The 14,163-nt window shown below is 38.7% G+C and overlaps 1 protein-coding gene across 1 annotated transcript; it reads right to left on the reverse strand.

The window, feature by feature from the left end:
• Positions 1 to 423: 423 nt before the first annotated feature.
• On the reverse strand, positions 424 to 4,747 carry LOC138314041 (uncharacterized). The gene is made up of 4 exons (XM_069254239.1): positions 4,618 to 4,747; positions 2,608 to 2,733; positions 1,850 to 1,956; positions 424 to 477 (listed from the first exon to the last, which is right to left on the reverse strand). Exons 1-3 carry the CDS (start codon positions 4,658 to 4,660, stop codon positions 1,859 to 1,861), a joined length of 267 nt encoding a protein of 88 aa, XP_069110340.1. The 5' UTR covers positions 4,661 to 4,747; the 3' UTR covers positions 424 to 477; positions 1,850 to 1,858.
• Positions 4,748 to 14,163: the final 9,416 nt, after the last annotated feature.

The following is a 14,163-nucleotide window of genomic DNA, read 5'->3' on the forward strand; positions in this document are numbered from 1 at the left end:
GTTCCATAGTCTTTTGAAATTGGACTTTGGTAATATGGGCATAGTTTCACGAACAACATTCATTAACTTAAAATCATCCCTGGGGAAGCATTACACGTTTTAAGGAATGTTCCTTAAGTTTATTTCCCTAACTTCTATAATGCTTAACATTGAAAGTTGGGGAATTCTTTTAACTTAAGTGATGTTCCTGAAACTTAGTCCTAATAATTTATATTGACATTGACTATCTTTAAGATGCGAATATGACTTTTATTACAGAGAATGATTCAGAGTTCAATGCGATCCCTCAATGACAATGTGCGTCATAAATGACAACTCTCGCTGCAAGGTACAGATTTGTACAACCAAGTTATACAGGTTATTTAGTGTGTAACATCATGTTGTCTTGAAGCTTCTAACTTAAAAAATTACTCTTAAATACAGTTTTGTTGAAATTGTGTTTATTTGTGTACATGTATAGTCATCTCGATGCAATATCTGCAAATAAAGAAAAAAATGTTTTAAATTTATTTCAATGTACATGATGAAAAGGCAAATACCTACAGAGCCAGATTAACCAGACTCAAGCAGACGTTCTGTGAAGTTTTATAAAATTAATACTTTCAATGAATGAGTGTCTATTTATAGCTTTAGGATATACACGAAAACAATAGTACAATAATGATGCTAATGATGTTATTATTATTATAATGATGATGTTGAAAATAAGGACGCCACATTTATTTTCTGAGAAGGGCTTCATTTATGGAACACCAAGCTCAAACCTTGCTTATTTATAATCTTTAAAGAGAAGAAAATTGTATAAGAGATCTACATCATTCTCCATTAGACAACCAGCAGAGAAACATCCAATGGAAGTGAAATCCTCCTACATCGTCATAGTTACAGATTACCACAGTAACATGTTCCTTCCTCACAACTTAACTGATGCAGTTAAAGATTACCACAGTGACATGTTCCTTCCACACAACTTAACTGATGTAGTTTGAGATTACCACAGCGATATGTTCCTTCCACACAACTTAAACTGATGCAAGTTAAAGATTACCACAGCGAAATGTTCCTTCCACACAACTTAACTGATGATGCTGTTAAAGATTACCACAGCGATATGTTCCATTTAACTGATGCAGTTAAAGATTACCACAGCGATATGTTCCGACCACACAACTTAACTGATGCTGTTAAAGATTACCACAGCGATATGTTCCTTCCACACAACTAACTGATGCAGATTAAAGATTACCACAGCGATATGTTCCGACCACACAAATTACCTGATGCAGTTAGATATTACCACAGCGATATGTTCCTTCCACACAACTTAACTGATGCAGTTAGAGATTACCACAGCGATATGTTCCTTCCACACAACTTAACTGATGCAGTTAAAGATAACCACAGCGATATGTTCCTTCCACACAACTTAAACTGATGCAGTTAAAGATTACCACAGCGATATGTTCCGACCACACAAATTACCTGATGCAGTTAGAGATTACCACAGCGATATGTTCCGATCCACACAAATTACCTGATGCAGTTAGAGATTACCACAGCGATATGTTCCTTCCACACAACTTTAACTGATGCAGTTAAAGATTATCCACAGCGATATGTTCCGACCACACAAACTTACCCTGATGCAGATGAGATTACCACAGTGACATGTTCCTTCATCACACTTACCTGGTCTGCAGTTAAAGAGATTACCACAGTGGACATGTTCCATCACACAACTTACCTGATGCAGTTAGAGATTGCCACGTGTGACATGTTCCGTCCACACAACTTAACTGATGCAGTTAGAGATTGCCACAGTGACATGTCCCGTCCACCACTATCTTACCTGATGCAGTTAGAGATTGCCAAAGTGACATGTTCCATCCACACAATGCTTGGGTCTACGGCAGTTCCAACCAGTTATACTGAGACAATCACTTAAAGTGGTGCAGGCTGCAATGTTATGTCATATGCTGGTTAGTGTCATCTTACCATTACGGTACCTTACAATTACGATCTTGACTAACTGTGCTACATGATAGACTCCATAATAGTTAATTATTGTTTTCTGTTTCACACACCAGTGTGAAAAAAACGTCAGCGTCATCTCTTTTGATTAATTTCGATTGATTGCACGCGGCTTTTTAATTTAGACTAAATTTACATGTTGCATTATATTTACATTGCACTTAGAAGGTAATTGCTTATGTAAAGTTTACCCCTGAAGTATAACTGTTAAAAGAATATTGGCTCTCTATTTCGGCACTATATTTTACTCCGGAAAGACATGTGTATGCCGGAATGTCATCAAAATTTAAAAAAAAAATAAAAGTAAACTTATAGGATAGAAGAGTTCCATAACGGATGACTGTAATTTATTATTTTTATCTAAACTGTCGTTAGCTAATTTTCAAATTTAAAAAAGATACGAGCTTTTTCAAAAGTTGTAAACCGTTTACTACAGTTTGATATACTTAAATAGGTTATCAACATTAACTTGTTGGGGAACCTTTGTATCTATTTACGGTCGAAAATAAAATTGGATTTTAACATTTAAAATACTGCAGATGTCTTTTTTTCTATCAATATCTATGATATACATACTGTGGTCGGTGTTCAGTTCACAGGTACAGATAGTATTCACACATGCTTTATGACTGACATTATCACAGTTTGTGGACGTACAGCCGCTGATATCAGTGCCGGTACAGCTCTCACCATATACACTCACTATAACGAAAAAGATTAAGAAAATTAATAAAGTTGTGGTCGGTATAGTGTACAGGGCTGGGGTCTAAGACAAGTTTTAAACAGTGAGGTATTTATAAGGGATGTAACGTGTAGGATTATGTGACATGAAAAGACCGGTGATGACCATAAAAAGTCGGTTCCAGTTGAATATGATCTGTGATACAAACACATTGAGTTAAATCCGAAGTTTTCCTTAGAGGACGTCCCTTATGTAATAATAAACATTTAATTTTACTACATTATACATACATGTATACCGTTTCGTTCTTGTAAGGCTCTTCTTTGATAAGTGATATCATAGCGAAGTCAATATGGAAGGTCACTGCAGAATGGTTCTACAAATGTGTGATCACTAGTGTTCAAATCAGGTTCAAAGATTCGTTTTATTTTAAACAATACAGTAGTCAGAAAATTGTTTCTATCTCAAATGGTAAACGAAGATGTCATTTGTAACGTCGCCTCTGATTGGTTATGACGTGGCCATTTTTGCGAGTGCTTAATATCGCGATTTCCAAACGTAGAAGTTTCGCGGTGATGTATATTTCCGCGATAGTCCTTACACAGTGTTCGTTTCTAATATAAGTATAAGTATAATACTGGTCAAGGTCTATAACCGCCGGCCATATAACACTACCCAATTTCAGAAAAAACCCATGATTATTAACCAACCGTATAGTAAACATATAATAATAGGAATACTCTCCTTCGAATCTGACAGCCAGATAATTTATTTTTATTTTGATTGGTATATATGATACAATATTATATGCCGTAAAAAATGTCACTAGGTATCCAAAAACATTTACGGAAAACAGTTTAGTATTTCAACTGGTACACTGTAGTGTCCTCCGATATTCTGTAACACGCCAGGGCTCTAATGGGTTAGCTCAAAATACCACTGCATGAAACATTCAGCGTCATGAATGAAATTTGGTAGAAAACAAACTTTTCCGGTTAGTAAATCCAGGATAAATACCATCCATTTGCCTAACTGTAGCCTTTGAAATTTTAGATTGAAAAATAAAATTTATGTCTCTAACCGCCAATGTAAGTATGTGTGCAGTAGATTTGTTTTAATCGGCGTATCGTGAGATTGGCTCTCGAAAATTAATTGACCAATCAACTAATTAGAGAAATCTTCAAATGTACTACACACATATCAACATGACGGCTAGAGACACACATTTTTTCAATCGGAATTTCAAAAGGCTGTATTTGCAAATAGATGGTACATATAGATAAAACACTAACATACCGGTAAGTTTGTTTATTTACCAAACTTTAATTCCTATGAAGCTGAAAATTAGTTGACATGCAGTGGTTTTTGAACTACCCATTAGAGCCCTAGCGTTTTTATCGGAGGACACCACAGTCAGTCGTTTCATTGTTGAAATCTGGCTTTTTCCGAAGTCATGTTTCTGGAATTTACCAGAAGACACAAATTTATACGGCATTATATATTGTATCATATACCACAATTTCAAAAATTTTATCTGGCTCTCGATTGAGAGTATTTCTATTAAAGTGGTAATCCTATACATTGGATTAATAATCATCAGTTACAACTTTTTACTGAAATTTGGGTAGTGTTATATGGCCGGGGTCCGATTTATAAGACCTTGATGTTATTTCCGCGATAGTCTTACAACATCTTCAAGCTTTTGGGTACATGGTTCATACATTCCCAAAATATTACGCGCGGAGGAAAGTTTCGCGATCAAGCGACCTTCGCCGTTATTAGCGGAAATTTCCCCTCACGTAAATATTCACTTTTACAGAATGATATGGAGTCAAATAAATATATTCAAGATACTCGCGATCGTTTACATTAAAATAATGATAACCATAAACGGTAAAACTCACCACACACAACTGCGAGTACGAGAAGTATCAATGCGGCTTTCATCTTGAACTAGTACGGTGTAATATGATGTACACTACTGCGATATCGGAGGTAAAAGATAAGCTGACTCTCTGACCTTGTTCGTCTTTATGCGACACCAGGGTCACAGGGGTCAGGCTCAACCAATCATTTCGGGGTAATTTTTGACAATCTTTGGAAATTACTGGAAATATCTCCGATATGTTGCGATTTTACCTTAAAATATTTGTTTTATCCAATGCTAAACCAGCAACATTTGCGTTCATGTGTGGTTTTTTAATGTAAATATTGCATACGATGGCATTTTTACTCTTATACATATGCACCATATTGTCATAGGGTTATCGTCGTCAGGGGCACTCCAACTCTGGATTGTTTCAGTTATGGAGAAAACAACAGACCAATCACAATGCTATGCAGACTTCCTTGGAAGATTATAAATTGGAGATCGCAGTATACCGTTATTCAATTCTTTTGATGCACATAAAAGGACCAAATTACCTCCTCATCTGTTATCACACACAGAGCCTTTATTTTTTGTATGAAATACTCCAGGGATGGATATAACGACAGCGAAAGTAACCCCTGGAATATCGAAGATGACGTAAAAGGGTCTCGCAGACCGCGATTTTTTTTTTTATTGTACACTCAGATTTTTGTGTTATATCTCCAGGGTAACATAAGATGGATATCTATTCCAAATTTAATCGACAGCGATTCAATTTACTAACCACAATCTCTTCAACATTAACCCCTGGAATCATTTGTGGAATATTTTGTCGGAAGAACGTAAAAAAAAAAATTAAGATTAACTTTAAATTTAAGCGAAAATATAACGGCGAGACGCGCCATTTTTTATAAAAAAGGGTTTCATAAAGTAAATTCTGCACAGGCCAAAGTATGTTTGCTCGGTACAGATATTAATATAATTTAATTATAATATTTTATTGTATCAATTTCCTGTGATCAGTCTGTCCCCATTCGTGATCAACACATACGAAGTCTAATCTTATCTCCTATAATGTAAGTTTAATCGTGCCATCAGTGAACGTGTCGGAGATAAGCAGACATTTACTGACGATTCAAACCAGAGCAACACATATGTACGCTTCTCATTTCGTTCGTGACATTAAACCATGTCTCGTGAGATTTTTGGACTATCCTAGAATCACATTCCTTGTAGTATGTTCTTTAACATATAATCTAAGTACATATCATTGGGTATATAATTCAGTTGTTCTACAAATACTCTAGTTTTCTCTTCTTGAATATGACATACTACACCAATTAGACCAGGGTAGTCAAGTCTCAAACTATATTAATTCCTTCTTAGTTTAAACAATATTTATTCAAATAAATTTTACTTAAAGTAGAGAGATATTTCTCTCTCTATATATATATTATTTTTTCTCCGTAGTACATTAAGTGTTTAATATAGAAATATACTGTCAATAGACAATTAATTTTATAGTTACTTTTCAATTAAGTGATAAATCTATATGATTTACGTATACATCTACTGCAGACATTTAAAATAATAATTTTGTGATAGTAAATGTAAAGTTATAATTATGAATTGATTATGTGATTTGACAAGTTATATTGATTGAAAACCCCAGTGGAAAAAAAACAAGAAATCTATACAAGAATATGAATTACTAAAATCTTTTACTGTAAAAGATGAACTTCTGTACCGAAACAAAAATTTCCTCGTTCATTTTATTTTCAAATGAAGGATCACCCCATAAAAGGATATTTAAATCGTTAACGATATTATATTTAATTCTTGCCTATAGGATTAGGCCTTTTCCTAATATAAAGTCAGCCCGCGTTACCATTTTTCAAAAAACATGAAATCGTAGGACAGATTTATTAGGCAAAACAAAAACGCCTTCGAGGAAGACAGTAGGGCTAAATAGTCCGTTAAACCTGCCTATATTATCATTAGGTCCTAGCCTAGAATAGTCCGTTAAACCTGTTCCTAGCCTAATAGTCCCTTAATAAACCAGCTATATAGCTTTAGGTCCTAGCCTAATAGTGTCCGTTAAAACCTGCCTAAATATCATTAAGGTCCCCAGCCTAATAGTCCCGTTAAAACCTGCCTAATATATCATTGGGTCCTACCTAATAGTCCGTTAAACCTGCCTATATATAATTAGTTTTCCTAGCCAAATAGTCCGTGAAACCTGCCTATATATCATTAGGTCCTAAGCCTAAAAGTTCCGTTAAACCTGCCGTATATATCATTAGGTCTCCTAGCCTAATAGTCCGTTAAACCTGCCTATATATCATAGGTCCTAGTCCTAATATCCGTTAAACCTGCCTTATATCATTTAGGTTCCTAGCCTAATAGTCCGTTAAAAACCTGCCTAATATCTTAGGTCCCTAGCGTAATATTCCGTTAAAAAAACCTGTGCTATAAAACATTGGGTTCCCTAGCCTAATAGTCCGTTAAACCTGCCTATTTATCATAAAGTCCTAAGCCAAATACCCCGTAAAAACCTCCTATATATCATTAGGCTCCTCTCCTAATAAGTCCGTGTAAAACCTGCCTATTATATCATTAGGGGTCCTAATAATATATAAGCAGGTTTAACGGACTATTAGCCCTACTGTCATCCACGATACTCCAGGGGTTCCGATCACATACGATCTCTACACCCCTGGATTATCTCATAATAAAACTGAAGGCAGCTCCCTGGACTTTCTTACAATAAAACTGCAGCTCAGGTGAACAAATCTGAACCAATCACAGGCCTACAAAATTTTCTTTGAAGAATACAGAGAGAGCATTGCCCGACTTCAACGCTACACAGTCAACCACAGTGTACAGTTATACGGCTCTTTTGATGTACAACAAAGTTTTGAATCTTCCTAACATACTAATAAATCACAAATTTATTTTAAGTTGTAAAAAGGGTTTCCAAAATATATATACTGCTCTGATTAAAAATTAAGTAATACCTACTGTTCAAAACAAACGGAATCAAAATTTTGAAATTGTTCGAGATGAACTGGGACTTTTAATGCTACTACTAGCTCCAAACTTTAATGGTTGTAATTCAGAATAAATGACAGAATCACATGGATCTGAGAATCAGTTACATATTATATTAGTTTGGACCAACCAGAGTGCCCCAAGACTATTTTTAGATGTATAGGGTCTAGATCAAAAATAGGTAAAAATATCATATTCTACATATAGTATTATATACGAGAATGGTGGTAAGCTCTCGGACTTAAAATTTGTAACCCACCTGCCTTTAGCGGCTATAAAAACATATTTCTAACACATCTTCATAAAAACGGTTGCTGCCGTTGCAAAAAGCGATTATTTTCGTTTCAAAATCATCCTACACATCTCTACAAAATGCCGTCACTAAGACAACTGTAGCCCTAAGTACGTTGAAATGCGTGATTTAAAATAGTTCTTCAAATGTAACATCCATTACATTTGACTTTCATGTATCTTCTGTTCATGTTGTGTCTTGTACATAATTTTGAAAAAAAAATTAATAAAAATAAATTTAAAAAAAAAATGTACACCAAAGGACTAAATTGCCTGTTCTGTTGTCTCCATATTTACCATGAGGTATTCCAGGCGTGTAGAGATGGTAAGTGATCGGAACCCTGGAGTATGGAGGATGCCCTACTATATAACATGGGATATTTGTTGTATACAATGTCCGTCGTTTGCGTGGATACTTACAACGAATATCAAACTACGAAATTAGTTTATCATATGATATCAGCTTACTACGAATATTTCAACCCACAACACCATTGTAAAACTCCAAACCAGAAAGAAAATATCCATTAAAAGTCATAGAGTACATATAATAACTATAATATGTACTCTATGACTTTTAATGGATATTTTCTCCCAAGCCATCGTTGAATTTCCATATCAAGGCTCTTCATATTATTGTCGAAATCGTTTAATGTAATCCAATTCTTCCTATCTCGAAATCAATGTCGCTAGACACGGTCCCCTGTATGGTACTGTAGTGCTGCCTGATATACTCGAATTCGTTTCGCCACGTCCCTAGTATGGTAGATTTCTCCGAACATATTAATGTTGCTTTACTATTGTAGAAGACAATTCCTAGTCGCTAGACAGTCCGATGCATTGTAGATTGCGAGTGTCTGGTATTAATGTTGATACATATTCTCGAATTCCTATCGCTAGACTTTGAGTTTCTCTGTGTAGTCCGTAGAGACGGTGTTAGTATAGGTAGATTACCGAGATGCTGGTAATCTCTTAATGTTGATAAGCATAATCTCGAATTCCTAGTCGCTAGAGACGGTCCCTGTATGGTAGATTCCCGAGTGCTGGTATTAATGTTGATACTAATCTCTCGAATTCCTAGTCCGCTAGAGACGGTCCCCTGTAAATGGTAGATTCCCGAGTGCTGGTATTAATGTTGAATACTATTCTCGAATTCCTAGTCGCTAGACCACGGTCCCTGTATGGTAGATTCCCGAGTGCTGGTATTAATTGTTGATACTATTCTTCCGAATTCCTAGTCGCTAGACACGCGTCCCTGTATGGTAGATTCCCGAGTGCTGGTGTTTTAATGTTGATACTATCCTCGAATTCCTAGTCGCTAGACACGGGTCCCTGTATGATAATAGATTCCCGAGTGCTGGTATTAATGTTGATACTATCCTCGAATTCCTAGTCGCTAGAGACACGGGTCCCTGTATGGTAGATTCCCGAGTGCTGGTATTAATGTTGATACTATCCTCGAATTCCTAGTCGCTAGACACGGTCCCTGTATGGTGTAGATTCCCGAGTGTGGTATTAATGTTCGATACTAGATTCCTCGAATTCCTAGTCGCTAGACACGGTCCCTGTATGGTCCAGATTCCCGAGTGCTGGTATTAATGTTGGTACTATCCTCGAATTCCTAGTCGCTAGACACGGTCCCTGTATGGTAGATTCCCGAGTGCTGGTATTAATGTTGATACTATCCTCGAATTCCTAGTCGCTAGACACGGTCCCTGTATGGTAGATTCCCGAGTGCTGGTATTAATGTTGATACTATCCTCGAATTCCTAGTCGCTAGAGACGGTCCCTGTATGGTAGATTCCCGAGTGCTGGTATTAATGTTGATACTATCCTCGAATTCCTAGTCGCTAGACACGGTCCCTGTATGGTAGATTCCCGAGTGCTGGTATTAATGTTGATACTATCCTCGAATTCCTAGTCGCTAGAGACGGTCCCTGTATGGTAGATTCCCGAGTGCTGGTATTAATGTTGATACTATCCTCGAATTCCTAGTCGCTAGACACGGTCCCTGTATGGTAGATTCCCGAGTGCTGGTATTAATGTTGATACTATCCTCGAATTCCTAGTCGCTAAAGACGGTCAGTGTATGGTAGATTCCCGAGTGCTGGTATTAATGTTGATACTATCCTCGAATTCCTAGTCGCTAGAGACGGTCCCTGTATGGTAGATTCCCGAGTGCTGGTATTAATGTTGATACTATCCTCGAATTCCTAGTCGCTAGACACGGTCCCTGTATGGTAGATTCCCGAGTGCTGGTATTTAATGTTGATACTATCCTCGAATTCCTAGATCCGCTAGAGTCGGGTCCCCTGTATGGTAGATTCCCGAGTGCTGGTATTAATGTTGATACTATTCCTCGAATCCTAGTCCGCTAGGAGACGGTCCCTGTTATGGTAGATTCCCGAGTGCTGGTTATTAATGTTGATACTATCCTCGGAATTCCTAGTCGCTAGAGACGGTCCCTGTATGGTAGATTCCCGAGTGCTGGTATTAATGTTGATACTATCCTCGAATTCCTAGTCGCTAGACACGGTCCCTGTATGGTAGATTCCGAGTGCTGGTATTAATGTTGACTACTATCCTCGAATTTCCTAGGCGCTAGAGACGGTCCCCTGTTTGGTAGATTTCCCGAGTGCTGGTAATTAATGTTGAGTACTATTCTTTCTCGAATTCCTAGTCGCTAGACACGGTCATTGTATGGTAGATCAGATTCCCGTGTACTGGTATTAATGTTAATACTATTCCTCGAATTCCTAGCCGCTAGACACGGTCCCTGTATGGTAGATTCCCGAGTGCTGGTATTAATGTTGATACTATTCTCGAATTCTAGTCGCCGTCCTAGGCGCTAGGTTGATGCTGATCCCTGTATGGTAGATTTCCGTGTGCTGGTATTAATGTTTGGTACTAATCTCGAATCTCCTAGTCGCTAGACACGGATCCTAGTCGCCTAGACACCCTCTTGTATCTTGGTAGGATTCCCTAGTACTGGTATTAATGCTGATACTATCCCTCGAATTCCTAGTCGCTAGACACGGTCCCTGTATGGTAGATTCCGAGTGCTGGTATTAATGTTGATGCTATTCTCGAATTCCTAGTCGCTAGACACGGTCCCTGTATGTAGATTCCCGAGTGGCTGGTATTAATGTTGATACTATCCTCGAATTTCTAGTCGCTAGACATCGGTCCCCTGTATGGTAGATTCCCGAGTAGTACTGGTATTAATGTTGATACTATCCTCGAATTCCTCAGTCGGCCGGACACGGTCCCTGTATGGTAGATTCCCGAGTGCTGGTATTAATGTTGATACTATTCTCGAATTTTCTAAGTCGGCTAGACACGGTCCCTGTATGGTAGATTCCCGAGTGCTGGTATTATGTTGATGCTATCCTCATGAATGCCTAGTCTCTAGACACGGTCCCTGTAATATGGTAGATTCCCGAGTGCTGGTATTAATTGTTGAGTACTATCCTCGAATTCCTAGTCGCTGGACACGGTCCCTGTATGGTAGATTCCCGAGTGTTTCTGGGTATTAAAATGTTGATACTAATATCTCGAATTCCTAGTCGCTAGACACTGGTCAATGTATGGTAGATTCCCGAGTGCTGGTATTAATGTTGATATTAATCTCGAATTCCTAGGCGCTAGAGACGGTCCCTGTATGGTAGATTCCCGGGTACTGGTATTAATGTTGATACTATCCTCGAATTCCTAGTCGCTAGAGACGGTCCCTGTATGAGTAAGATTCCCGAAGTGCTGGTTATTAATGTTGATACTATCCTCGAATTCCTAGTCGCTAGACACACTCGGTCCCTGTATGGTAGATTCCGCGAGTACTGGTATTAATGTTGAATACTATCCATCGAATTCCTAGGTCGCTAGACACGGTCCCTGTATGATAGATTCTCCGCGTGTCTGGTATTATAATGTTGATACTGATCCTCGAATTCCCTAGTCGCAAGAGACGGTCCTGTATGATAGTATTTCCCGAGTGCTGGTATTAATGTTGATACTTATCCTCGAAATTCCTAGTTCGCTAGACACTGTGATCATCCCTGTTGATAGATTCCCCGTGTGCTGGTATTAATGTTGATACTATCCTCGAATTCCTAGTCCGCTAGACGGTCCCTGTATAGTAGACGGTTCTGGTATTAATGTGATACTAGTTCTCGTGTATGGTAAGATTCCCGAGTACTGGTATTAATGTTGTTACTATCACTCGAATTCCTAGTCGCTGACACGGTCTCACTGTATGGTAGATTCCCGAGGTGCCTGGTATTAATGTTGATACTATTCTCGAATTCCACAGTCGCTGAATAAGGTCCCTGTATGGTAGGATTCCCGAGTGCTGGTATTAATGTTGGTACTACTATCCTCGAATTTCTAGTCGCTGGTGGACACGAGTCTCTGTATGGTAGACTTCCCGAGTGCTGTATTAATGTTGATACTATCCTCGCAATTCCCTAGTCGCTAGACACCGGTCCCTGTATGGTAGATTCCCGAGTGCTGGTATTAATGTTGATACTATTCTCGAATTCCTAGTCGATCGACCGGTACCTGTATGGTAGATTCCCGAGGAGTGCTGGTATTAAGGGTTGAGATACTATGTCTCGAATTCCTAGTCGCTGGAGACCGGTCCCTGTATGGTAGATTCCCGAAGTGCCTGGTATTAATGTTGATAATTAATCTCGAATTCCTAGGTCGTCCCTGGAGTGGTACGTCCCGAGTGCTGGTATAAGATGTTGATACTATACTCGAATTCCTAGTCGCTAGAACACGGTCCCTGAGTATTGGTAGATGTCCCGAGTTGCGTGTGTAAATGTCGGATGTACAATATCTTGAATTCCTACTGTCGCCTAAGACGCTTCCCTGTATGGAAAGATTCCCCCGAGTGCTGGTATTAATGTTGATACTATCCTCGAATGTCTAGAATTACTAGTCGGCTAAGATGAATACTACATTCCTAGGTCGGTCCTGTATGGTAGAATCCCGAGGTGCATGGTATTAATGTTGATTCTATCTCTCGAATTCCTAGTCGCATAGGACCGCACGGTCCCTGTATGGTAGATTCCCGAGTGTGGTATTAATGTTGATACTATTCTCGAATTCCTATTCCCTACATTGCTGGTATTTAACGGTGATACTGCTACTCGAAATTCTAGCTAGAACGGTCCACGATGGTCGATTGCCGAGTCTGTTATTATAATGTTGATTAGCTGATCGCTCGAATTCCTTGTCGGTCCTGCAGGCGCTAGACAACGAGTGCTGGTATTAATGTTGAGTTACTATTCTCGATTCCTAGTCGCGATATGCGGTCCCCTGTATGGTAGTAGATACCGAGTGTAGGTATAAATGTTTTGCTACTATCCTCGAATTCCCTGGTCGCTAAAGGCGCACTTGTCCCTGTATGGTAGATTCCGATTGCTGGTATTACCATGTTGGAGTACTATTCTCGATAATTCCTAGTCCGCTAGAGACTCCCGGTGCCCTGTATGGTAGATTCCCGAGTGCTGGTATTAATGTTGATAATACTTCATCTCGAATTCCTAGCTCTGCTAGACCCGGGTCCATGTCTCGGTAGATTCCCTAGCTGTGTTATTTAATGATCGGGTTACTAATACATCGAAATCCTTATCGCTAGACACGCTCCCCTGTATGATAGATTCCCCCGAGTGCTGGTATTAAATGATTCGAAACTATTTTCGATTTCCTTAGTCCGCTAGACAACGGCTCCCTCGCTAATGTATGAATCCCAAAGTGCTTGTATGTAAAGTTTGATACATATACTCGAATTCCTAGACGCCGTCCCTGTATGGTAGATTCCCGAGTGCTGGTATTAAAGTTGATAGCTATTCTCGATTCCAGTTCGCCGTCCCTGTATGGAGATTCCCGAGTGAGCTTGTCTATAATGTTGATACTATACTCGAATTCCTATCGCTGGAGACACGGTTCCTGTATGGTTAGATTTCCCGAGTGCTGGTATTAATGTTGATACTATCCTCGTCGCTAGAACGGTCCCTGTATGGTAGATTCCCGAGTGCTGGTATTAATGTTGATACTATCCTCGAATTCCTAGTCGCTAGAGACGGTCCCTGTATGGTAGATTCCCGAGTGCTGGTATTAATGTTGATACTATTCTCGAATTCCTAGTCGCTAGACGTATGGTAGATTCCCGAGTGCTGGTATTAATTATTTATACTATTCTCGGTTCCCGCTAATGGTCCCTGTATGGTAGATT

Source organism: Argopecten irradians, unplaced genomic scaffold, assembly GCF_041381155.1.
Source record: "Argopecten irradians isolate NY unplaced genomic scaffold, Ai_NY scaffold_1243, whole genome shotgun sequence".
Taxonomy (NCBI): Eukaryota; Metazoa; Mollusca; class Bivalvia; order Pectinida; family Pectinidae; genus Argopecten; species Argopecten irradians.

Bases quoted from the DNA above. Each gene is read 5' to 3' on its own strand.
- LOC138314041 (XM_069254239.1), bottom strand. From the start codon at position 4,660: ATGAAAGCCGCATTGATACTTCTCGTACTCGCAGTTGTGTGTG. The intron at 2,734-4,617 runs GTGAGTTTTACC...TTTTCGTTATAG, and splicing joins CGTACTCGCAGTTGTGTGTG to TGAGTGTATATGGTGAGAGC. The intron at 1,957-2,607 runs GTATGTATATCA...ATAACATTGCAG, and splicing joins TGAACTGAACACCGACCACA to CCTGCACCACTTTAAGTGAT.